Source organism: Echiichthys vipera (assembly GCF_963691815.1).
Source record: "Echiichthys vipera genome assembly, chromosome: 7".
Taxonomy (NCBI): domain Eukaryota; kingdom Metazoa; phylum Chordata; class Actinopteri; order Perciformes; family Trachinidae; genus Echiichthys; species Echiichthys vipera.
Window position 1 is genome coordinate 24746442 of NC_139832.1, and position 27952 is coordinate 24774393.

The 27952-nt window shown below is 41.8% G+C and overlaps 2 protein-coding genes across 2 annotated transcripts in view; both read right to left on the bottom strand.

Moving 5' to 3' along the window:
- spire2 (spire-type actin nucleation factor 2) overlaps positions 1-6961 on the bottom strand; it is a 34559-nt gene extending 27598 nt beyond the window's left edge. The window contains exon 1 of the mRNA XM_083916549.1: positions 6578-6961. Coding sequence (XP_083772675.1) covers positions 6578-6875 — 298 coding nt within the window. The 5' untranslated portion in view covers positions 6876-6961. The remainder of the gene's footprint in view (positions 1-6577) is intronic.
- Positions 6962-13779: 6818 nt separating this feature from the next.
- Positions 13780-23646, bottom strand: chst6 (carbohydrate sulfotransferase 6). Its single transcript, XM_083916684.1, has 2 exons — positions 23541-23646; positions 13780-15760 (listed from the first exon to the last, which is right to left on the bottom strand). The coding sequence occupies exon 2, from the start codon at positions 15682-15684 to the stop codon at positions 14488-14490; it is 1197 nt and encodes a 398-aa protein (XP_083772810.1). The 5' UTR covers positions 15685-15760; positions 23541-23646; the 3' UTR covers positions 13780-14487.
- Positions 23647-27952: the final 4306 nt, after the last annotated feature.

The following is a 27952-nucleotide window of genomic DNA, read 5'->3' on the forward strand; positions in this document are numbered from 1 at the left end:
CTTAATTTATATTTTTAATATTTAATTACTATGTGTAATGTGAAAATAGTAGTATAATAAATCACACAACTTTGATACAGCCATTATTTATATATGTTGGGTGGGTGGTACAACAGTAATCAAATACCCACAACACATTACTCAATGAAAACTTAACAACATTACTTATAAAGATATGACTCAGCAACAAAAGCAACATGGTACTCTTTACTTTTCTGTCATAACTCAGCTAATTTAAACGCCTCCAACAGATGTGTATAATGCATTATGTACAATTTAGAGTGATTTACTCACCATCCAGCAGCAGCTAGTTTAGCCTGGAGACTGCACACCGCTCTCCATGAAGTATTAACCTCACAGACGGAACCAAAACTAGGTGACCCCTTAATGTAGGCGTGAGAGCGCCAACAAGAACAGGCACGTGTATAAGACACTTCTCCTCTTTTGATAGAGGATAACCACCTGCCCCCACCCACATCCCCTCTGCCAAGCTAGCAGGTCCCCGACCAGTGTCCCCCGAGCCAAAACTGATATAAACCCGTCATCTAACACCCAGTAAAACAGCAAACAAGCACATGTCACAGTAATGGAGAGTTATTGGGATTAGTAATCCCATACACATAAACTAGAATTACCACTTTGCCGTTGTTTGCCTCCACCACCCAGTCATGTGGCAGTTTACATCCATGTCTGTCCAGACTGAGAATATATTTAGTGAAGACTTTGAAGGAATTTAATAAAAAAGGTATTACGTGTATTTTTTTACCACCGTTTCATTAGTGTCACCAATTCAGTATTTGACCAAATGTCTCCCCTTCCGTTCCTGAGCTATGGTGTTAAATAATGGACAGAAACATTATGACATCACAATGAAGTTGACCTTTGACCTTTTGGATAAAAAAATGTTGTCATTTCATTATTTCTATCCCTTTCCACATTTGTTAGAAATGTTTTCAGAATTAGTGATTTCTGAGTATGTGTTTGTGAGGTCACAGTGACCTTGACCTTTGACCCCCAAAATCATATAATAATCAGTTCATCCTTGAGTATAAGTGACGTTTGTACCAAATTTGAAGGAAATCCCTCCAGGGGTTCCTGAGATATAGCTAGAATGGGATAGAATGGTACAGACAGACGGACAACCTGAAAACATAATGCCTTCAGCCACAGCTGTTGCAGAGGCATAAAAAATGATTGCATGACTGGGATGTGCTGTGACTCCTGAATACATCTTAGGTAGTGGGGAAATAACATTCCTGCCTTACACAAGCTTATTGCAGTACCATCATTCATGTATTATGGCTGTTTCAGGTCACATTTGTGCTGTCTCTGAGCGGACCAGTTAGTCACTGCAACAGCTGACGTCAGTGACATCAGTAAACCCCGCGCGCGCATGCACACACACGCACGCACACGCATGCACATGGACGGTCTGTCATGTTTCATGACCGAAGGAGACTACAGATGAGGAAACGAAAGCAAAAATGTTGGTGAGTCAGGCTTTGTGAAGACATGGGGCTGCTCACTGCTGTTACTGCAGGTTGCATACCACCAGACACCAGAATTTCATTTGGTAAACAGAGTGAATCTACAGCATGTCAGTCAGGATGAGACGTTCTCTGTTGCAGTCTCACTTAACGGCTCAGGCTGATTCAGGCCTACGTTTACATCAAAATGCTGTGTAGTGCAGCTTCAGCCCCGGCTCATACTCCTTCCTCCTCTGCAGATTGTTGTACAACCCGATGAGGTTTATTTTTCCAGGACATAGAGAGCCAGTTGAGACTGTCCAGGCCTGCCAAAAACTACTAAATACGTAAACCTGTTCAGAGATTGAAGCTCCGTAGCTCATTTGTTTTTCTCATGATTGACAGGAACCAAATAAAATAACTATAATCGCTTTTTTGCAAGATTTTACCACCTTTTGATGGGCTCGAATCAACTGTTTGTACATTGGAAGTTGAAGTCTAATCTAATGAAGATTATGTCATTGAAAGCTCCATTGCAGCTACTAAATGGACCTTGTAGTGTGACTGTTTTCTCAGCTATTGGTTCCAAGGTCAAACGTGAACTCTGAATTTCACCTTTCAAAGCATAGACAAAAAAGTCTATAAAGAGCTCAGAAGAAATATAAATGTGAACATCTTAACTCGGTTCATATTCGATTTCCAAGGGGTGTTATCAACAATGCCTCAATTAGATAGACCTACAACCAACCACAGCAACCAGACGTGACCTATAACCAACCAAAACAACCACACGTGACCTATAACCAACCACAATAACGAGACGTGACCTACAACCAACCACAGCAACCAGACGTGACCTACAACCAACCACAACAACAACAAGATGTGACCTACAACCAACCACAATAACGAGACTTAAACCTACAACCAATCCCAACGAGACGTGACCTACAACCAACCACAACAACCAGACGTGACCTACAACCAACCACAGCAACGAGACGTGACCTACAACCAACCACAGCAACCAGACGTGACCTACAACCAACCACAACAATGAGACGTGACCTACAACCAACCACAGCAACCAGACGTGACCTACAACCAACCACAACAACGAGACGTGACCTACAACCAACCACAACAACGAGACGTGACCTACAACCAACCACAGCAACCAGACGTGACCTACAACCAACCACAACAACGAGACGTGACCTACAACCAACCACAGCAACCAGACGTGACCTACAACCAACCACAACAACGAGACGTAAACCTACAACCAATCCCAACGAGACGTGACCTACAACCAATCACAACAACGAGACGTGACCTACAACCAACCACAACAACGAGACGTAACCTACAACCAATCCCAACAAGACATGACCTACAACCAATCCCAACAATGAGACATGACCTACAACCAATCACAACAACGAGACATGACCTACAACCAATCCCAACAACGAGACATGACCTACAACCAATCACAACAATGAGACGTGACCTACAACCAATCACAACAATGAGACGTGACCTACAACCAATCACAACAATGAGACGTGACCTACAACCAATTACAACAACGAGACGTGACCTACAACCAACCACAACAACCAGACGTGACCTACAACCAACCACACCAACGCTGCATGACCTACAACCAACCACAACAATGAGACGTGACCTACAACCAACCACAACAACGAGACGTGACCTGCAACCAACCACAACAACCAGACGTGACCTACAACCGACCACAACAACCAGACGTGACCTACAACCAACCACAGCAACGAGACGTGACCTACAACCAACCACAGCAATGGGATTTGACCTAGAAGTGACACGTGACACAAATTTGGGCGATCCTTGGCTCGTTTTCAAGCAAATGAGCTGGCAGATCCGTCTTGTTGCTGCACTTGTAAATTCTATGACAACTGAGCAAAGTTCATGTGCAAAAGAAGATCATGACTGAAAGTTCCAGACGACCCATCGGACCTGGTGGTGAGATTGTTTTCTCAACAGCCAACGTTGACCTGACAAAAGTCAAGACTTGTTCCTAAACAGTTAGTTGACAGCAACCACAGTCTGGTTGCTGTGGTTGGTTGTAGGTCACGTCTCGTTGCTGTGGTTGGTTGAAGAATCAGTTAGACTGTCAACAGAAATCAACTGACAATCACTGATACTAAATTATTTCAGTATCAAATTTCAGAGGCAAAAATCTCCCCTATGTTCTGGTCCCAGGATATTTAATGTGAAGATGAGCTGCCTGTCGCTTGTTGTACTCTAACTTGAATCTTTTCGGGTCATTATTTCTGTTTGTGTCCTTAAGAGAAGATATTCGGAGAGGAAATATTTCGTTTTTAGCGAGTCATTTGTTTAATATTTGGGGGAAAATAATAGAATAATAATAATCAGACAGTGCTGCTGCCATTCGGAGAGCGCCTTTGAACTACCTCAGGGGACCAAGCAGCCCTCAATGTTTGGTACGATTACAGCTGAAAGGGTTATTCTGAGGAAATACAAAATCAACCTTACCTACTCCTCTAAAGAAGTGGCTCATGTATGGGATGCTCTGCCTTCCTGTAAGAGGTAAGGTACTTCTCCTCTGACACAAAAAAAGATGTGGGTTTCCTTCTCTGACTGCATGTCAGTTTTAGAGCCCACAGTTTTCTATTTGGACTGAGCACATTCTTGGATACGCCCAGACAGTAGGGACAGTTTCAGCCTGTACGGCCATTATGTAGATGTCTGAATGGAGATGCAATGTATCTCAGCATGCATGGTCATTCCATTTTTTAAAATTCTGACTTTGAATTTGTTAGTGGGTTTGGTGTTATGTGCTCTTTCCTTTTAAAAATCTTTGGAGCAGGTTATGTTAACACAATTTTAATGTTGTAAAACAATATTAATTGTGATATTTGAATAGCCTGTAATGTGGCACCATTTGACGGAATAGCAGTTATGATTTATGGACTGGAGATTTTTGTTCAGTTGTTTTCTCTGTGGCCAAGTTTGTCTAAAAACTGTTGATTTGGGATGAATTCAGCCACTTCAAGAATGCAAAGGGTCCTCTAGGTGAGTGGCTACATTAAATATGTAGACTAGAGAATCACAACAAACTCACTTGATGCCGGTAGAGGGATTTGCATCACCGCATTCACATGCGTTGTGTTTACTCATGGATCAGCAGAGCGTGAACCAACACAGACTCCAAGGACCCGTGTTAATGAGAGCTTAATATCTCCTCAGTGAGAGCCGACAATCAAGGATCACAGCAAAGTGTTTGCAACTGTTCAATGGCGAACGTGTTTCACCCGTCGTCAGTTGTGGCCCATTAGGGAAAATTAAGAACAATTTAAAGTCACTTTAGTCTCATTAGGATACAAAGGGAATTATGATTAGAATCTCTTATGGGGTTATAGGTCCCCGGGAGTCATTTTATAGTTCATCTCTTTCACAAAAATGCATTTTACAAGTACTTCAACAATAGTTTAAGGTAGATGCCATCATGTTGTTGGGTAACATGAATCAAGCATCATGTGGAGACAGACTGTAAACCTAAACCTGTCTGTAAACCTTTTCTGAAAGAAAAAAAGGCGCCGACACACGTTGGTGTTTTTTTAAATTGTACCCACTAAAATAAAGGGTTTTAAACTTTTTCAAATCCACCTGAGTGCCTGCACTTTTTTCTTTCTGATCTGTTACTCTTTGCAAGAGCACCGGTGGTTTGAGGGACACCAGTAGCGCTCCCATGATCCTGTTGTTTTCAAGCCTTTTCTGTTAAAAGTCCTTTAAAAAAAAGGTGCTACACAGCAGTTACTATGCAAAACAACAGCACTACAGTGTGCGATGATACGGCTGTCCTGTCTATCAGATTTGATAACTGCCACTAATATTATAAATGTTTCTCAACATTTCTTGTTAAAGCTCAAGGAAATTCAAATCTTCTGGCTGTATGTTGCTTTAGGGCAAAGGTGCAGCAAAAGTAGAACCGAAGATGACTTCAGTCAGTGCAATAGGCTACAGCAGCGCTTGAATAAAACATCAGTTTCTGGAAATAATGGCTGCCCTTGCACAAGACTGTGAGAATAAGAAGTTGAGATTTCATTCAAACAAGTGCTACGTGGTTCACTGGATTTATTACAGAGTGGCTCTAAGAAAGTCTCAAGTGAGTTTACTATGGTCATAATAAAACCTTATAAGTTTGGCATGGAGATGTCTCTGGGCTGTAGTCTGACTTCTGGAACAGGTTTCTTAGGCTCAGCCCGCAGTGAGGACATCAATACTGAAGTATTTACTGTGAACATACAGGAGGAGATTATGCAGGTGCAGGCTAAATCTAGTTTGGGGGGGAACCACAAGAATACTGAGTACAGTCCTTGGGGCTTCCCTCCACCCTTTGAAGTCTCCAAAACAGTCTTTGCGAAAAGGGATGCCAGGGTGAAGCTGTTCTCTATGAATAATTAATAATTTACCGGCATAATACAAGTCATCCTTGTTGGCAGTGCGACACAAAGGCGACTTAGTGTGTCCGTCTGTGTGAGGTTAGTTCAAGGTTCTTCAGAACCATCAGATCGTGCAGTTGAAGGGCTGATATGCAGGAATATTAAATGTTGTTGGGGTGGGATAGCGTCCGTTTCTCCCCTATGAACACGATGCACCCGTGTACTGAATCCCGTGTGAAATTCTAATAATTCCATCTGGTTTTGTTTTTAGTTCTAGTTAGTAACCACTGGTAGACACTGTTACATTCCGCGCGGATGGGGCTGGTCAGTTATGCAGTTTTAAACATTAATACCGGTTGGCACAGAGCGGCTTACTGGAAGAAGACAGCGGGAAACAGGAGCACCAGTTGAAAAAGTCGATATTTCACTAAAATAGTGTTGATTTGGAGACATAACTTTAAGCCGAATTGAAAAGTGGTTCCTAATATTTAAAACACAACGTTGTGTCAGACGGTAAGCGCTAATTTCGGTCCACAGCGTGGACACATTGTTATAATTTACTTTTTCATAGTTGAGTTTGGCGTCAAAGCTATCAGTGTTGTTGTTGAGGGAAGTTGGCGGCACCAACGGAACATCCACGGACCGCGGTCCTACCGTTGTCCCGGGGCTCCTGCTGCAGTGACACGGTCCCGTCCCTGTGGAGGAGGATGGAGGACGGGTCCTTCACCCGACTGACTCTCCCAGCCGGCGGGCGGGGCACCCTCAGCCCGCTGCAGCACTGGTAGCACACCGCCCATGCCTGCTCCTCGTTGATGGGCTGCTCGTAGGACTTCAGCACCTCCTCCAGAGACAGTTCCCGGGGCTCGGCCAGGTCCCGCGCCTCTCCGCGATCCGTGGGGGCGGTTACCCGTGAATCCCCGTCCTCGACGCTTCTGTTCGTGGATCTAGCCATGGCTGTGATAGCGTGGAGCCCATTCCTCACTCCCGAGGCTCCGGGGCCATTTATGCTGTCCACTGACTCCGGGTGGGCCCGGCCTCCTGTCCTGTCAACGTCTGCCGCTGCTCAGCCGCCGCAGCTGCGCCTCGTTACCACAACAATGTCAAGGTAGGCAGATCAGGCGCACCACTTCCGGGTAAAGATTTACAAAATAAAACCATTAGTCGTTGTTGCAACTTTTCCCAGCAATGTAGGCAAGGCGAGTTTATTTGTATAGCAACTTTCAACAGCAAGGTAATTCAAAATATTCAACATATAACATTAAAAGCATTGAAAGAAATAGAAAAATAATATTTAGATAAAAAAAATAATTTAAAAAATGAAATAATTCAAAAATTAAAACAAGAAAAGCAAAGGCAAAATAAGCAGTTTCTGAAGAGGAGTTTTCTATTTTCAATTATTAATTTAGAATAATTTTCAAGAGAGGTAATATAAGTTACAGTGCAGAACAAGCAATTAATACATTGTTTAATTTACTGAAAGAAACTGAAACAGAAAAGTATTCAGTCTTGATTAAAAAATGTAAAGTAACAAAGAAAAACACAAATACAATTGTGTAATCACTGAGAATCATGTTTCTCCTGAATTTTCTATACAAACTAGAACCAAAAAATAAAAGCCATTTTATTTAGCATTTTTTTATTTAGCATTATTTAGGTGAGTTTTTCCTCCATTCTACTGAGGTGCTCTTGAGCAAGGCGTTGAACTCCCAACTACATCCAGCCAGACATCAGAAGACTGTTTAAGTACTGTCTAATACTTAGGGCATGAGACAACTAATCTTACAGTGAAACACATTCAGGGTTTTCAAAACAAATAGGCCTGCATTTGTTGTGGCAATATTTCATTTTTTTTTTTGCAATTATCTGTCGCAGACAAAGGGTAGGTCGCTAACTGTGTAGACATTTATTTATATTATGTTTCTAGCTTTTATTTTGAAAGTAAAGCCATTACGCTTCTGATCACGGTGTGGCTAATTCCGGCGAACTTGACTCAGCTTGTTGCCATATCAGCAAATACGGGAGGCGATTGGATCTGCGGGAAGTTGTCAATCAACGGCGGGAGAGGCAGAGACCTTCCTCCTGGCTGTCGCATTATCCACCTGCTGGTAGCCGAGAGGCGGGGAAGAGAGGGAGGAGAGGGGCAGCTGCTGGGAGACTTTCCCTTCATGAGTTCACCCTCACCAGGCTGTGTGAGGAAGGCAAACCGTATGGGAGACGGGTATTTGGCTGCAGGAATCTTTCTCTTCTCTTTCACTTACCACCAGACTTACCGAACTTCCGGTTCTTGTAGTCATCATTTGGTCCAGTGGTTCTCAAACTTTCTTCTGCAATTTGTATCCTACCCGTTCGAATATGTTTTTCAACCCCGTTAAAAGAAAGATGTGCAACGTGGCTCGTTGGTCTAGGGGTATGATTCTCGCTTTGGGTGCGAGAGGTCCCGGGTTCAAATCCCGGACGAGCCCATGGTTTTTGGGGTGGCAGTAGCTCATAGTCCATAGGTGACTTGGCTACGAAATCGTAGGGTCGCTGGTTCTAGTCCCTGTGTGGAGCGTGGACTGGTGGCTGGAGAGCTGCCACTTTATCTCCTGGGCACTGCCGAGGTGCTGTAGAGCAAGGGGCGCTGGTCACTGGCAGCCCCCTCGCTCTAACATCTCTCCTTAATTGCATGTATAGGTCCTGTCTGTGCATGTGTGTGTATTTCAGGCCTGTGTGTGTAACATGATTAATAATAAGAGTGAAAATATTCAATTTCCCCGTTGCGGGGATAAATAAAGTAATTCTTCTTCTTCTTAAAACATTTTTGGTAGAAAAACAAACCAAGTCTATATGAAAAGGTAGAACAGCTTTGTAACTGACAAAAGACAGTGATGTTTGAGAATCCATCACTCGATTCATTCATTAGTATAGTATACTTATTTTAGGAATTTTGCATGAATGATATTAAAGGTTGAACATGTAGAAGCTTAATTGAAATATATATATACAGTTTATTTTATTTATTTATTTATTAAATAATACACATAGCGTTTCAAGGGCTACAGAATGAAAGTATTGCTTTTCCCTAATAAAGATATTCAGTCTGAATTAATATCTTACATTTTTTTGACGGGTTTGACAATGACTTTCTGTTTACATTTTACCAGCCAATCGTGGCTGGCTTGGCGGGTTGCCTGTTGTTTGGTGCAGCTACTGTAGGCTGGTGCCGGGTGAAATGGAGTTTGCCAATTCTACAGCTGAGTGACGGAGAGGGGCAAAAAAACAAGAGTCAAAATAGACCAAGCATTCACTCGAGGGACTGAGATAAAGCCCAAATGGCTGAGTTTCTCCTTGATTGGTAAGCTAACTTTCATGTTTACTTAGCTGTAACTGCTAACAGTTAACGGTAAACTGTCAGTCAAACTCCTCTCTAATACTAGTTTTTATGGTGCGATTTGTCAGAGGGGATGGGTTCAAACAGACTCAAACAGACTTCGGTCTCCTGTAGCTACTAGGTCGGGTCTGACCAACCTGGAAACCTGAGTGCTTTTCATTGTATTTTGTTGTTGCGACTACGATCTTGAGACACTAGATGGCGGATTTCTGCTCAGTCTTCATATTCAACCTTCAATTTACTTTTTTTTAGCTTTTAGTTTTTAGGGACAGCCTATTACCCCCATTTGAAAAACATTGGGGTCAATGTAATAGCAATGACCACATGCACCAGGCTGGCAACATTTCAGATCATCTTTCCTAATGCATTTTATTAGATCCATTAATTGTATGGTTGGTGAAATTAATGACATACCAACAACTGAGATAACAAGTTGCAGCAAAGATTTTGTAGTAATAGTTTGTCTGTTCTCCCCTTTTTAAAAGGTATAATGCTTCATGGACCTGTCCAAACTTTTATTTTGAAGGCAAAATCGCTTAGTTTCCTGTTGTAATCTGGCTTCTATCTTGTTGCAGCATCCCTTCTCTGCAGCACCACTCCAACTGCACCTGCAGGAGCGTCGGTTAGCACACTGAACCTACATGATTATTTATATATATATATACTCTACTACAGTGGATCTCAAATGTTTCATTCACAAGGCACGCCATGGCAGGTATATGACTTAGGCACTATATATATTTATTATATGAATACAGACAAACACAGTGTCACTATTCAATCATATCATATAATAATCTGGTGTGAACTGTGTGTTTACGTAGACCTGCTGTCTGTCACTTTATCAGCACCACTCACTTTACCACTTTAACTTGTCCTTTTGCCTTTCAGTTACTGTTGTATAGTTTGTGTCATTTCTGTTTTTATTCTATTTTGTTGAGCTAAAGTTCCTGCATATGTATGTCTGTTACTTCTATACTCATCTGTATTTATTTCTGTTGTTTCTGTTCTAGTGCTGCAATGACCCAATTACCTCACTGGGGATCGATAATGGTGTATCTCATCTTATCTTAATTTATTCGTTTTCTTTTGTAAAGCTCTGACTCCCTACTACTACTTCTCTGGTAGGATGTCTGCTCTGGCCAAACGTAGGCTCTGCCATTGGTACACCTTTATCTCTAATTTTATTCTTGGTCTGTTCCCTATACTAACTGTGTATCCTTAACACGCAGAAAAGAAAGCCTTCACAAAAGTGACTTGTTTAGGCTTTCTGTCCCATATTCTTATACTGAAATTGGATAAGGGACATCTCTGTATTCTGCATCCTCTGCATGGAAAATGGTGCAGAAGGACTTGAATCTCAACAATAATTCCTGGCGACCACCACCACTTTACACATCTGCACAATTAGGTGTCATGGCTGGTGTGATCCCATCACAAGATGATCACTAGTTGCTTTTCATTTCTTAAATTTTGTAATGAGACATTATACACAAATCCTTTTCCAAAATACATTGTCATTACATTTGTGAAAATGTGTTTTACATGTCTCATTATCAGCAGGTACATAAGTTCCAGTGGTATGAGCCTTCATGAGAAATAAGGAGGTAGAAACTGTCCATGCTTCCCTACCATGTGGCTGTCCGTTACATAATTAGAAAGATTTACATTTGGAAGTTGTACCAAAGTGTTGCTGGTATCTGTTTGAAATTCCCTTTTTGTGTTACAGTGATTGTCTACTGGAGTGCAGAGGAAGGACAATAACACAGTTCCTATTCAAAAGACAGAAGGCTACATTTGGGTGATACGGTGAACTGACTGCTGGAGCCTCATAGATGGATCGTGGCTGGAACTGCACAAGTAGAATCTAAATGTACTTCGTCATATTCATATAACAGCTAATGTGTGTGCATTATGCCCCTATTAGGTCCTTGTTTATTTATATGTATTTTTAGACACTGACACAATGGTCATAAATGTGTAATTCTATTTGAATCATGTTTGGAAAAGTTGGTTTCTGTGAAGTGGAACAGTGTGGTGAATGGAGTTTGTAAAAGCAAAAACTACTAACTCCACTCAGCCAACAGATGGCGCCCAAACAAAAGGTATGTACTGAGGATATGTCATCTTACATACTTGTGTGAAACCAGGTATAAAGCTTGCTTTCAGTTAAAGGAAACAGAATACAAATAGGCAAATGTTACACGTGAATATTTATTGCAGGCATTAGTACCATATAGTTTCTGCTTCAAAAGTCGTCTTCATATAAATACAAGAACAAACTGTCTGGTCTGTCAGCTAACGTCCTCTGAAAGGCGCCGACATTGTCAACTGACTCTTCATACAAACTAAAACATGATCGAAATTGGAGACGTGGTTAAACATAACAGTAAACTGTTTCATATCTTTCACATTGCATAGGGACACGTGTCAACTGTTCAGGCACTTTATGAAATCATCAGTGGCATTTCCCCCCCAAAAAACATTAGATTAATTCCACAGCGAAAAAACACATTATGTTGATCTTCTTTACGTAGTTCTCTCCACACAGAAAAGGGTCTTGATATCGAAACCTTGTCAGTTTATCTACAAATATGAATTGGACCACTGATCCCGAAGCATTGCAGTGCAGGAAGTAAATTCACCGTTGTTAAGTTACTTCATCACTCCTCAGTACCACAGTCACTGAGTGAAATGACCATATTGGTGTTAATGCTTGATTTGTGACGCCTTAAGGAGCAGAAGGGGAAAAACTCCCTGTGATGAATATCTAACAACACCCAAAACACTGCTGTTCAACACTGTTGGAAGTGTGCAGCGCTGTGTTCAACTCTCCTCTCAAAACTTTGGAGCTAAACAAATATGTCTTGATCCAAAGGGTGGAATACTGCATAGGCTAGCACGCAATATAACACTGTCCGCTGGGAAAACCCTCAACATTTCTGCACACACACACACACACACACACTAAGAGGACACGGTGTACTCTGCGAACACTTTGTTCCATATGTTCAGTATGTCTCTGGCAGACACAGAGAGCACAGTAACAGACTCTATTACCTGACAATACCCTTTAAATATAGAAGTACTGAATTATATTGAATTTTCGTCTATTATGTAGCATTTCTGATTACCAGCCACGGCAGTGATGCTGGTATTGTTTTCACCTGCTGTGTTGCGCGGTGTTTATAGGTCTGTTTGTCCGTCACAAAACTTTACAGGTGTAGCAGAGAGAAAGTCGAGTTTGAAAATGTGTGTGATCCGAGCAGGCCCAAGTAAATGAAATGCTCAATTCTCATCCCTTGAGAAACCATTAGAGTCCCATTCTGTTTCTTCATGCTAGCTGCTCTGTGGCTCCATCTGTGCGTTTTAAATAGCAGCCTGCTGTTGCTGGAAACAAGGTTGGGGAGTTGTGTGCCAGAAAACCAAAACAATGATAAGATTAGATACACTTTATTATCCTTGAAGGGAAATTTGTCTTGGACTCCAATGCTGTCACATAAAGCTGCTTTACATAAAATAAATAACAATACAAATAATACAGACAGTGCCTAAGCATTGTCTGTATTTGTATCGTGAGGGTAACTGATAATTCTTTGTGGGTTTGACTCAGCGCCTTTCACATTAAGTATAGTCATCTGAGCCATTGTTAAAAAATATTGATTACTGCAGCATCAAGTTTCTAAATGTGATATTTACCTGATATCCATGTTGATGTCTGGTAGACTAACGGCCAACAATGTTGTGTCGTAGAATGCACAACAAAAAAATCTATACCGGTCTTTACAGTAGTGAGCGACTGGGGAAGATGTGGTTTCAATCAGAACACATCTGCTGCTCAAGTTCATGTTTAAGGAACATTTGACATTTTTTCTACAGAAAGATTATTCTCTTTTTAAAGTCTCTTTGATTGGGCTCTGAAGACATTTCACTATCTGCTAAATGCTTTGATCCTTAATCATTGTTAAACGTTCTTTACGCAAGACAAAGGTAAATTAGCGCAACTTAATCATTAATTAACCAATTAAAAAAAAATCACTTCCTGTAAACAAACATAAATAATGACATGGGGTGTTTACAGTTAACATAAAGCAGTCATGTAGAACACTTTGCTACAGTAAGTAAGTTACAGCACTGTAAGCGATTAGGCAACTTTACAACCTTTCATTTTGACCTTAAGTTCCAGTGGGACAGGAGTGTGGCCTTGCTGATTGAAATTCAGTACAACATGCCATTAGCGGAACTTCTGACTAACAATAATGTAAGTGTGCTTCATGCTCAGTCTCCTGTTGGGACAGATGGAGCTCCAGGGGAGACTGGCATGATGCCCATATTTAAACAATGTGGACTGAAATGGAGTGAATTTGCATTAGTTCTCTAGTGCGCCCACTCACTGATGTCAGCAACTGCACAAAATAGCAAAACTCTCCAATAGGCACAGATTCTTGTGTGGCATGCACACAGCACTGCTGAATATGCTCTGCCTGACTCCACCTGAATGCTTGCACTGTGCAAAACCCTGGCCCAGAGTGGCAGTTGAAAGCTACCCAAGAGTGCTGGCTTTCCAAAAAACAATACGTCCTCTTTGTTTGTCCAGGCCATGTAATTATCCATCAACTTCCTTATGCTTATAACTGAATTGTTTGCATGTGTGGCCATAAAAGTGAAGATAGTGGCTGGAAATGCAAACTTACCGAAACTGTTAAATCTTTGTATAATAGTTGTAAGGACTGGGCTGGGCCAATTCAAATTTTATACTGCTGCAGAATGTATCTTTGACACACTTCAAGCTCCAGGAAATAAGGTTAAAGGTTAAGTTTAGTCATTTTCTAGCCCCTTTGTCTTTGTACAAAATGTATTGCCATACAATACTGCTGTGCTGTCATTTCTCATTTTATTACTCTCACTCCACTGACACTAACTGACACAGTAAGGTGTGTATTAGGGTTGGAGGATATGTTCAAATTTTCCAAATCGCCACGGTGAGCCCAGCAGCCAGTGACTTCCAATATATTCGCCCAGATGTGTGTGAAGTGGTGGTTATTGGTCACAAAAGCTTTAACCTTGAAGACCATGCTAGTGATCACTCAGTTGATGAATCAATCAAGACTTCTACAGCCAATAAGGCCTATTCAAAATGTAGACTTCAGTCCAATGTAGTCTTTTGGTATCATTTAAAAACTAGAACGTAATTTTAACCATTCTTAGGATGCTCTGTTTTAGCTGGCAACCAGCTGAACTGATAGGGTTCCCGTGGCACTAGTAGATCTATGTCAAGTCTCTTCTGTTCTTTTTCACTGTGAACTGTCCTGTACCCGAGCAATGACATGGCCCCTTTACACACTTCCTGGATACGCTTGACCTTGTTGTGTGGCAGCGTGGTGCGCCAAGCCTGGGAGACATCTGCTGCGTTTCGTGAGGTGATTTTGAAGGCCTCTTTCCTGGAGCCTTTGCCTTTTCCGTGAGTCACCCTGTAGGTCCATTCCTCCAACTGTCTGGTCATCTCCAGACCTACAAACTCATACATGGCAGTTATCTCCTCCAGTGGGTTGCGTGCCACGTCCTCATAGCGAACCATTTTGTAGCGACCTTTTAGAAATGGAGGGGGCTTCAGGATGGCCCTCTCATTAATGCGCACGTGACTACGGCAGATCTCCTGCATGACTTGATACTGCACCTCGGCCGCTTGAATGCTTCTCTGCTCCAATACGACAGCATTGTCGCTCACAAAGGCTTTGGCTGACTCCTCTCGAGACCTCACCACAGCCCGAGGGTCGCGGACTAGGTGGATGATGCGGAGATCTAAGCTTGGGTCCTGCAAGAGCGGGTAGAGGGATTCCAGCTCAAAGAATCTCACTTCTTTTAGTACCACGTGACTGTAAGTGCCACAGGCCTCCTCCACCCGCTGCAGGCCCCTAGCATCACATGTCTGCAAGCACCGAGTCTGGTTGCTGAACTGGTTGCGTGGTGTGAGAGGGCACGCCGGCGGTGAGCACAGTGCTCTACTGTGACTCCACATAAACAAGGAGGACACATTGTGGTGCTCTGGTAGGTAGGCCTCCATCACAGACAAGTCACACTGGAATACGCTCCGTAATAGATCCCTCACGGCCATTCGGAGTGCCCGTGCCCCGGGTTTCTGCAGTTTGGTCCACACGTGCCAAGCTGGCTCCATAAGGTAGAAGACAGAGGGATGCTGACTGAACACCTGACCCACAAAGGACGAGCCCGATCGCCACGATGACAGCAACAGAACGTGAACTTTGCCGTTGGATGGGGCAGAGCCGCAGGGACTGAGCTGGACGTACCAGCCACAGAACAGCACCACTGCTGCCCCCTGCAGGATCACCAGGAAAATCATGGTGCTGAGGTTCACTCTGCAGCGGGGCATGATGGCTGAAGGATCACTGCCAGTCTCTGGTGCTGGATGTGGATCTTTCTCTTTCTAGTCCTTTGTGTTGTCTCAGCTGCAGAAAAAGACAAGGCTGAGGGTGAACGAGGGAGTTGAATTGAAGGAAAGTGAGAGAGATAGATAGAGAGAGAGAGAGAGAAGAGGAAGAGCAAAATGTGTATGTTGAATAGCAAATGCAAATTACCACTTAGTTAGTCTTACATTTGGCATAATACAGTAGAAAAATAGGCACTTTCATCTTTAAAAAAATTATCCAAATAATTTGAGACCCTAATAAGTCTTGGAATAAAGGTTGTTGGGCCAAAAGCAATATAAGCAATATTTCTGACAGTTTCAAAAGCAGTATGTTAGTATTTAAAGTACATTAGAACTTCACTTTAGTCAGGTTAGCCGCTGTGAGCAATACCAGTTGATGACAACGTATTACGTGGCATTTGGCACATAGCAACATGTCCACGGATAGAAGATGGATAGTACTGTGCGTATCACTGATTTAATGAGACACAAATAAGACCGACGTATGAATAAACAGTGTACGGCTGTTCCTACGGCTATAACTACTGTTGATGCTGGGCGCTGCCATGTTGGATTTTGAGGGTGGAGCTCTGAGAGATCTCTCTGACCAGGCATTCGGAAATGTCGTGAGAGCAGACCAAAAGCCCAGCTGCAGCTGAAAATTTAATGTTTTCTCTTTCTCTGAAACACAGACACACACTGTTGTAAAACTAAAGTGAAAAACTGCTTATAAGGGAAATCAGAAATATTGAATCTAATGGAATGATTCAAGATTTGATTTTTTACATTGGTCGTAATAATGCCAATGTTAAGGCCACGAGCTAATGCTATTTGGAAGAATGGAAAAGTCTAGGAACTCCTGCCCTAGTGTGTGCCTTTGTAAACACACTCACAGCCCCACATACAATCACCACAGAAAAGGACCTACATGTTTCTAAGGTAGAATCTCTGCACATGAATAATTTCCCACACTCACATTGTTTGAAGAACTATATCAGTTTCAGATTGTATAAAAACGCCACTTCTTGTAAATGTCAGTAAAGGCTTGATTTGCAGGAAGCACAGGTTGTCATCTGATCTGGGCTGAAAGACCGAACCATTTGAGCTACAAGCTTTTAAAGGTCAGTTTATAACATGCATTTTGCATTTTTTGCCATGGGATGTGATTGTGATTGTAATTGTGTAATTTGCAATCTCTTCTAATTACTGTAAGGAAACAGAATACTTAATGAAACAGTTCATCAGGTAAAAAGAGCTTGTGTCTACAGTATTGTACTGTAGATGTCACACAGAACTTTGCCCTCCCTCCAGCTTCTATTATGTACTTTATTGTGTAGCTCAATTGGCCTCATACAAACAAATGTACTCTTATTTTTGTTTGCATCTACATTTTGTTTTTATTTTGTTAGTACCCTTTGGTTTCTGGGATTCACCAATGCTTCCTCATTTATGCTCTTCTCTTTGATAACAGAATGGGTTTTTTTGCAAATGAAACTTGAGCAAACATCTCGTTTTCAAAGTCCACAAACTGTTTGTTTCACAATGCACTTCAGTGCATCCCTCTTCTGCCACGACATTTACAGCATTGCTAAAGCGCTCTGTTTACTTATTTCTTTCTTTCTTTTCGTTTCGTTTTGCCAGGACAGAGCCTTTGGACATGGGGCACGCTCTTTACCACGTGCTCTACTCATTCTTTAACAGTACATCATTTTCACTACAACTAAAGTTCTTCTTCCTCTTCTTACAGCCATATCAGTGGCATCTTTCCAGTTCTTGGGAATGTGCCAGAGTACTCGCACTCGGCACCAGACCAGCCCTTATATCATGTTTAGGGGCGTGAGTAGGAACAGATTTGGATGGTTGAGAACATTGGGGGTGAATCAGGAATTGACTTCTCCTATTTTTTCTCTTAAAAAAGTGAAAATTTAGGAGAAATGTAAAAGAGTGTTGTTGCATGAGGCCCAGTGTCCTGACATGTAAGGGGGTTTATCCCCTCTGCAGCTTAGGATGTAAACACTTTATCTCCCGGTAACAGACACGTGTAGGTGAGCTAAAAGACTTAAGGGAACATAAAGTACTGAGCCACATGTGGAAGCAGAAGAGTGTGCCCAGATGTAGCTGAGAATGTGTGTCAAAGGCTGGACGTATGGAAATTTACAGTTCAGAAAAAGGCAATCTTGATGTACTCATGCCTTGATTTTTTCCATATTCTGTGTGAAGTGAAAAGCTGTTGGTGCTTTACATTATCCGCCTTTTTTCTATTAAAATGTATACTGCTGGACCATGTATGGCCAGTGTGCTTATTGTGTCCAAATTGTTACAGGGATAGGCAGCTTTTATATAGTCCATAATGTGAATACTTGGATACAAAATGTTTATCTGCAGTGGTCCTCAGTTTGTTGTGTACTGAAGAAGCACATCACATGATGACATGGTTACGCTATTTTTGAGACAAACTGAGGACTGCTTTAATATAATGAATTCAACAATATAATATAAATTATATTTTTTTGGAACACTTTGTTGTTCAGGATTACTCATCTTAAGTGTTATTGTGCAGCCTCAAATGATGGTGTTGAGGAGCTGAAGCATTTATTCATGGACCAACTGAAACCTACACTGTCCATTTACCACCACACGATTACTTTAATTGTTTGTTGCCACCTCCTGTCTGCTTTAATCCACCAACTCTCTTCAGAAGTGCACTGGTGTAAACCTCTGATGGTTCTATTTTAAAGTGTCTTTCTTTCTTCAAAATGTGTACTCATTTCTGTTCTTTCAGTAGTTTATCATATCTGAGAAAGCAGTGATTTAAAAAAAAAAAAATGTTTTGTGAGGTGGTGGCCTCACCTAACAACCTCATCTAACTCCATCACTCAGTGACACACTGTCACGTTTGAAGGGTTGGTCTTGCATTGCTGCCTGCCAGAAACACAGGCTGGTTATAAGTGTAGGGAGCGGGGCTCATCATGGGAGGATAAAACTCTCCATTTTAACAGAAATTCTCTCAGGGTGAACTTACAGGCAGGGACACACCTACTTAGTAGTCTATCCCAGAAAAGAGTGAAAAGAAACCCGAGCAAAAAGAAGAAATAGACACAGGGTTTGGGACGGTCTCCAGTTTCCAGTGACCAAGATCCATGCAAGCGTACCATAATATGTTGTGCTTATTGAACAAGCCCTGACACGAGCTCCTCACCTCCAGACCCTCAGGATACAAAGGTAAACAACAAACATCCTGACAGATCCATCTCCCTCTCTCTTCACTTCCATCTCCCCCTATCATTCACTCCCTGCTCTCCTCAATAGCAGCTATTACACACACCACATACCATACCGTTTTCATTCATTTATTTATTTTTTAGTGGGACGAATAAAGGAATTTTTCTTATTATTATTATTAACTTCAGACTCTCTATTGTTTATTGTCTATTGACTACAGTAAGCTAGTCAAAAGGGTTTTATCTTATCAGATTGTCACATCTCCAGATCAGTTACACATTGACAACTTTATGGGAATACAGTGGACAACTGTGATCCACCCTTGTTAGTATATATTTTCAAACAGGAAGATTTTGTATAAGATTGAAAAACTAGATCTTCCGTCATTGAGTATGAACAATTATTGTTAAATAACTAAAAGCCATTTAACGCATCATCTTATTGGCAAATTGGACTATTTAGTGAATCCTAGGGCTTGTCCCTTCTTAACCTCCTCTCAAATCATGACATGGATTACAATAAACTCATAATCCGGTGAAAACAAGTGGAAATACAACTTGAGAAGGGATGGGACACACTCACTATAAGTTGATCTTGTTGAATTTCCATTATGGGTATAATCATGAATATCCTCATGAGCGACTTCACTGGTGAATTGCCTGCATTCTACTACAGTTCTTTACTGTAACTGTCATATTAATTTGGCCGCAGCCGGTAAGTTACAGTTCTGATCAAGTAAAATTTTATTTATTTTTTCAAGATTATTTTTTGGCAGTTTTCCAAGCCTTTATTACAAAGGACAGACCGGCGGCAGTTGCCTCGAGGACCTTCAGTCTCTTTACATGGGGCGATTGCTTTAACCACTGTTCCACGGCCGCCCCAATTTTATTTATTTTACAGAAAATCCATCCTCTCATTTAATGTAGTGTAAGTGGAAAGTGTTTGTTGCATGTACGTTTAACATTGCTGTGCATGTATTTATCAACAACAACAACAGCAAATGTAAGTTTGATCATTGAACAGACTGTATGTATGTAGAAATGACCATCCACAGCGTTTCCACTGGGCTTCTCTGTCAGTTTGATACTGTGTGATCGCTGAAAGTCCGTTCAGCTGCGAAATTTTATGACATAGTATACTTTGACTTTTTAACAACATTACAAGTGACTCCGCGTGTTTTAGCGCCATTTTAAGAGTTGTGTAAGCATATTATGATGATTATCTGGATAATACTATGAACAGCAATTATTTTGGTCAGGATAATCTAACATGAAATGTACATATTGTACAGTATATATGCCTAACCTTGATATACAAATTATTTCTAAAAAAACTCTAAACTCTCTGTAGTTCTTCTAAGTGGGTGTGGCAGTGAGTACCGGTTCCAGGTAATGGGCAGTTTCAAATAACTTTTTTATTTCCTTGAAATGTAGACCACGTTGGATTGTGCAATAGTCTGCTGAGCAGGAGGAAGTCAACATGAATTTAAATACACCTCAGGATTAATATTGCAAAACGTAGGCTGGAGCTGCAGAACTAAACTGCAGAATCAGGGAGGAGCTTTCCATCCTCACTATCTGACGCTCTCAATTACTACTTTTTGCCCCAAACAGCAACTTTCTCTTGTCCCTATGTTATCTTTTGTTTCACAGATGTACGCATGTACAAACATGAGCATCATTTGAGTCACTAATGTGGAAAAATGCGTAGTGTGGCATGCATATTGTATATGTCCTCTAGTTGACTCATTTGAAATGCTAACATGCCGTGGAGTCTACAGTCACAGAGAATGTGGGTGTACTATAACGGGCATAGTGTTTGGGCATTCAAAGAGACCAGACGAGCACATTAAAAATCCAACTTAAAGTAAAACTCCGGCATATCACCTCCCCGGTCTTTTTCGGTAAATACACGCATCAAATAAGCCATCGAGAAAGTTTTTTCATGTAACAACTATTAACGGAGAAATCCGGGAAAGTCGTCAACAGCCGGATGTGGCTAAGACTGTTCAGCTCTGGGCAGCAAAGGGAAGGCATTAAAGGGTCTTTTTTAACCACCAATATTGCACAAAATAACAGCAAACCTCTGCAGTAGCATGAGAAGAGACCCTACACATAAAACAAAGCACCAAAGGGCTTCTTCCATTGACTTTGGTAATTGAGTTGAATGGACTTTACTTTTTTTATTTACTTTTTTAATAAACTCTGGGTTCACTAACTACATTGTCGGTGCTTTGTTTTATGTGTGGGGACTCTTCTCATGCTGCTGCAGAGGTTAGGTGTTATTTTGAGCAATATTAGTGGTTAAAAAAGACGTTTTAATGCCTTCACCTTGCTGCCCCAAGCTAATCAGTATTAGCCGCCTTACATTAATTAGTTACTGTTAGTGACCCTCCCGGATTTCTCTGTTAAGAGTTGTTACAGGGAAAAAACTGTCTCAATGGCTTTTTTGATGAGTGTATTTGCCGAAAAAGACCCTGGGATGATTTTACGCTGGAGTTTCAAAGGGTTTTAAATATTTTCTCAAAGTTCAAAAGCATCAAGAGTATTTCTGGTGTCTATCAACTTAAAGTTGTAACCTGTAAGAATTGACCTAGCTGTTTGTACCACTTTGGCAGTAAGATGTAACTGCAGGCTAGCCTTTGGGACCTCATGTCTCAGACACATAAAAGTGAGCCTGACTCACTTTTACTTGTCAGAAGTTGGAAGTTCCTGATCTCCGAGCTAGTTAGACCAACAATCTGCTGACTGAGGCAGCGCATTTACATCTTGCCCAGGAATGTCGCCACAGACACTGATGTTGTAATACTCAGCAAAGAGGCAACAAGTGCTTTCTTTAGTGGGTCATATGATCAGTCACCATTGCTTTAACTCACTCTTTTATAGAAAGTTACTTAAAAGACAATTAACTAGATGAAAATCTTACAGACTCCATTTTTAAATCTGTATGGATCATATTTCCTCCTCTGTCAATTTGCACCCCAACAGACTGACCCACTGAATGTAGACTTGGAATAAAGCCTGCTGTTGGCCACCTACAGTATCTCTTGGCTATCTATTTTGCAAAGGCACTGTGGCTGCATCTGGGGCTTAGCACCTCCCACAATGATCGTGATTGGTTTAAAGAAATACAAACAAAACCATATCCCAGAATGAGAACTCCTGCAGCCAGACTTTTCTCCAGCACTGATAAAGTGATGGAGATAGCTCTGATAGTTATGAGAGATTACATCCCCAATGAATCAGTAATTAAAGTCAGTTAGGGTGGCGAGGGAATGTTGAACCCATCATTTTGTTAGAGGAAAATAAGCCCCCCCCTGGCATCGCAGAGACTCAATTGTGGCTGCTTGGTTTAAATTTCAGAATAACATCAGGAGCTGCTCAAAGTCTATGCTCCATCATTTTCATTTCGCAGAGGGTTGGGGTCACAAACATCTGGTCACCGGCCCATGTTTCTGGGGAAGAATTGCATTTTGGTGGATAAATTTTAAAGATAAAAAATGATAGGGTTACAAAAAATGGACCTGCAAAAAAGCACAGCACACCCCACCTGTATAAGCTACTGCCCCAGCTGCAAGCTTTGTTGTTCTGCTTGTTTGTGAGGATGCAGCTACACATAAACACGCTGTGCTAAGCTGCCTGTTATGCTCAGCTGCCTAAATGAAGGAACAATAACTCAGCGAGCTTCTCAGGGTGTCGTGCAGCTGCACAGAAGAGCCTGGATCGGTGGAGCGAGGACTGTGTTCAGAGGATAAATAAGGCCCAGAGCCAGGCAGTCTTCTTCAACAACAACCTCACACAGCTGCCCACTTTGTCAACTCTTCTTTCCCTGCAATTCAAACACTTCTGTGACATACTTGGGAATAAAAAAGTCAAAATAGTCAAACTAGGTAGTGTGACATCCAGCATGTCAGAACAAAGCAAATAGTTGCTGTTGGGTGTTGAGTACATTAATTCTGCTGTCACAGTGGATCATTCAGAACAAATTGTACTTTTTGGTTTTACATGAGTTTTCGTTATAGGATCAAAAAATACCATAAATATTGTGTCATGTACTCGCATTACCTACGTGACCGCTCCTTTCCTGGGGTTTCTTACTTGAGTTCAGATAAATGTGGACTTTTAACTTGTAATATTGGAGCTACAGTAATTCTTTATACGCTATACCTGGTTAATACTCTCGCAGTGTGGGTAAAATGATAGACCGGGACTCGGTGCTGGCTGTACAGAGCCGGACTGCATGGGTTTAACGGGGTGTTGTGGAGCCCCCTCTGTCAGCACAGTGAACTCGGAGTTTGGTTCAAGCAGAATACACATACAGTAAGTTTCTATATGTGTTTAACCACCGACAACCCGTTAGTTTACGCACGTGTCTAGCTGTTTGTTTTTTTACAATATGAGTGAATATATTCATGTTTCGTCCTAAAAAAGTGCGTCAGAGCGTCTTCCCACCGGTCCCCACGGAAACCTGCTAACTTACACGAATCACCAAGGTGAAAGAATGAGAAAGAAAAAAACCGCCCTGGCCGAAGAAGAGGAGGAGGAGGAGGAGGAAGTTAATTGATTCTTTTAACCCCAAATTTAGCAGGAATATCTTACCTTTAGTGTTGTTTTCGGTCGTGCTGCCTGGTGACGGAGCCGGTGTGCAGGGCTCTCTCTCTCTCTCCAGCTCCCCGCAGGTCTGTCCTCTCCTCCGCTCCGTCCTCGGCCAGCAGCGGCTCCCTCAGCTGCTACTCCCACCGTCCGGCTGTGTACAAAGCGGCGTTTTGAGACGTGGCCAGAGGCTCCGCGGGGCTGAGTGGCAGTGGGCTGGGCGGGGGCTCAGAGAGAGAGGAGAGTGGTGGGTGAGAGTAAGTGGGGCGGGCAGGACAGGAGCACCGTGCTGCGAGATAACCTCTGAGGGTCTTTGTTACATCTGCTGAGTCACGGCTCACTTTAGAAAGCCTCAACAGGTCTGGACCCCAGACCTTCAGAGACGGCTCCTCAGAGTCAGAGCAGGGGGTCCGCTCCACTGTTTCATAATCCTGCCAACGTGTTTTTTTTTCAAAAACATGACTGGAAATATACAATAACAGGAATGCAACGTATTTTTTATAGTAAAGATATGTGAAAAAAAAAATACATGTACACAAGCGTGATGACAGGCTTACTGGCTTATAGACCTTTTCAAAGATGTAAATATAAACATTCTAAATGTGTCCTAGTTTATTTCCTGTTGCAGTTCATGTGAATTACATAAACTGACAGGAAGTTAACAAGGGCCAAGGCTGTTGCCTAGCAATGGAATTTCGCTGAAAAGCATAGACAAGGTAGCCACTAATGTAGCCCTGCACAGATACAACTGAGCTGAAGATTCAATGTGCCTTCATAATGTATGTTTAACATTAACATATGATGTGTAAATAGATGAATATGTTAATAATGATCATTGTATTATCTTAGTATTGTATGCAACATAAACAGGCTTTAGGTCACCTTAGCTGTTAGGACCAGTTTATTATGCAACTCAATTTAAGACAGTATTTGTTGTAGGGGGTCTGCTTTGTCTCTCTTTCAGTTCAGGGGTCCTTGGCCTAAAAAACATTGAAAACTCCTGGATCAGACAACTAAACATTTACCCTACTCTCCTCATTAACCCTAACTCACTTAACTGTAAAATTAAAACATATTTGGATGTGACCTTAGCATTAGCAGGATCACCAAGCATAAACCAACACTGTTGGGAGTGATTCATTGGTAGTGTAGGGCAATTTTGTTAAAACAAAAATTAACATTTTGTTGGGGCATCTATGTATCATCCATGTGGCTGTTATTATCGCAAAACTGACAATTCAGTGCTGAACAGGGCAAGGATCTGTCTCCACACACAGGACAGACAATTTGGACTGAAAGCCCACTCTGCAGTGACCAAACCTCTCATCAGCGGCACACTGCAGTCACAACTCACCATCAGGTGGTGATCAGTTGACAGTCCTGCTTCTCTTTTCAGCCGAGTGTCCAAGACTTACAGACACAGATATGGGGACACATCTACAAAGTCGATCATTGATCTTTTGCCTATGGTGTTCTGGTCTGTAAGTACACTGGTGAATCACCGGATGCGTTTGTAATCGCCAACCCTTGACTAGCAAAGAGGTACAACAACAAAGCATAACTATTTCCGTTGACATTCCTCTCAATCACCCCCTTCCAGATTTCACGTGTTGAAGTCCTGCAGCTGAACTATAGAGTCTCTAGGCATTACCTTGTGCAGGACTATAATTTGGCCGGATACTCTGAACTGCTGTCTTAGTACATGTTCACAAACAACATGTGTCTGTGCATTTCTAGAGGCGACCCTCTTGGGTTCAGCTGGGCGATTGTGAGTCTCTCGTGCTCAGCTCGAGAAAACGAGAGTCCAGCCCCTCTGAATGAGTTTGGTACCAGAACCAGTGCCATGTGTAGGGGTGAGCCCAACTGTATCTGGTTGGTACTACTGCACCTCCACTAGCACTAGCTGCGGTTCCTTCCTAGAAAACCATCAAACAAATGTGTTTTAGATGTATAGGCGAACAGGAGGAAGGGTCAGCACTGACACCACACACCACCATGAACGGTCACTATGCATACGCATTTAAACTAAACACCCACATTGAAGACCAGGCTGGTCGACTGAACAAACGGATTTGCACCCAAGGGGGGCCCAGAGGAGTAATTCGATCGTAGTAAGCCGGCCGCGGAAGACAGACCTGTGGCTTGGCAGGAAAGGTTGCATTCATCCAGGAAAGTCAAGGTCACATCTTTCACATCTAATGCAACATGTGGGGAGAGGCACTAGGTTACAGGCTTGCTCGCCATTTAGCAGTTAACATTGGCAAGCTCGGAGGCTATTATCATTTGATCCGTCGTACATTTAGGATACCACATCGCATCAGACTGAAGAAAAATGTGTGAAGAAGAATGACACTGTGAGGCTGAAAACCCCAGAAAAAGAGTAGAGCGGTTGGGAATATTTTATCAACACACTGAGATGATTTTGGGACATTTAGCAGCATGTCTAAGGCTGTGGGTGAACCCTATGACATTGCATTATATGCAGATGTAAGAATTGTAGAATGGACCTGCATTTAGCTCTCCTGGGCCTTGGTGAGTGAACTGTAAGGGAGACATATTGATCCCAAGATTCGTCCAGAGAAAACATGACACTGAAAAAAGGATGCATCTGGTTCCTGTATGAACCAGACTCATATCCTGTCCTTTTGCTCTCTGCAGCCATGGCCAAAGCTCTTTGGTCACCAGTTAATGCCTGCTGGATGAAGAGAGGGGATTGGAGGGGGTAGAGGAGTGACTTTGCCCCAGGGCACTGGTGTGGAATCAGTTTGAAACAGACGCAGTAAGGTGTGAAAAAAATACAATGCTCTGTCATTCGAAGCAGCCTCTGTAACAGTGTGTGATGGCTCTGTCATTGATTCTTACAATTGGTTAAAAGGCTTGTAACCAGACATTATATAATAACAATGACCTTACAAAAAGTGAAAAAAATTAACTTCATTTAGTAATAATCTGACACATTTAACAGCTTTAACACAATATGGCATTAATGACCCTTTTTATTGGACTTTGTTGTGCAACCATTCTCAACCAGTCTCTTTTTGCGTAGAGTCCAAATTTGCATAGTTCTGATTGCTTAATGGCAGAGCTGCGTGTGTGTAAGTTGGACACGTAACAGTATTGTGCAATTTCTGTTTCTCTATTAACCCTAGTAGGGTTTTTATTAAATTAAGGAATATAGTGAATACAGTTTGGGCCAATGAAGGATACTACTGAACAACAATTGATGCTCGGATGCATAAAATAAACATTGTCGAAATATCTAGTTTGGCTCATTACATAATATACCATATTGTTGCATTGTCATTCAAACAAAAGTGTATCTCCCATATCTTGTAATAACCACTCGTAATATGCAATAATTTATTACAAATGATGGGAAAATGTATTACAAAATGTGTTCAGGCTGTTTATTACATAATATGTTGTTAAAAGGCTGTTTCTGAATTGGAAACACACTTATACTTTAACAAGACATGACCTCACTATTTGAGTATCAATACTGTCGATGGCAATGTTGAGTGGTCAGTTAAATATCGTACATACATTCATGGTCGTCAGAGGATTAACCATACTGATTTTGGTGATCTCTGACTTTCCCTCTGCCACCAGCGAGGCAAAGTTTTCACTTAAACCCTGTGAAAGATCTCAACATCTACTAGATGGGATTGGCGTACTGTTTTGTGTCATTGTCGAAACCTGATAACTTCTGGGATTCCCTGACTTTTCATCTAGCGTCATCATCAGGTAAAAAAAATAATTTTGCCCAGTAAGTTCAGGATCAAATACATGAAAAACTAATGGTACCAGCCTCAACTGTAGTTTGTTTAGTGCTAATAAGTATAGCATGCTAACATGCCAAACTAAGCTGGTAAACATGATAAACAGTATACCTGCTTAAAATCAGTATGTTAGCATTATGAGTATGTTAGCTTACTAATGTTAGAATTTTGTTCAAAGCACCTCTGTGACTAATGGTGCGTTCCAGTTGTACTCGGAAGTCAGGGATTTCTGAGCTCCAAGTCAGAACTTTATACTGGAACGACTCAAAGAGTCGAACGATCTACACAACCCCTGACATTTAAAGATGGCTGCCCGGTTGTAAACAGTAAAGAAGCTCCTGTAATAATCCTTTTATTAACACTTTTTACTATTTGTTGTCAATAGGTCAGCCATATACATAGTATTGTTAGATGTGTATATATATGGAAATGCATTAAAGGTGTAATTTATATTTCTTCATGTGTCTGTGAACTACAAAGCAGGCTGTGCCAACAACGGCTAACCGTAGCCTGGTAGTTTCAGCCGGTGTTTTTTCCGGCTTTGTAATGGAAAAGCTGATAATTCGGTGTGATGTCATTCCCAGCTCCGACTTCCGACATCCGAGGTAAATGGAACGCACCATAAGCACAGCCTCACAC

What these genes read in the sequence shown, in the direction of transcription:
- chst6 (XM_083916684.1), bottom strand. Translation starts at nt 15,684, where the DNA reads ATGCCCCGCTGCAGAGTGAACCTCAGCACCATGATTTTCCTGGTGATC.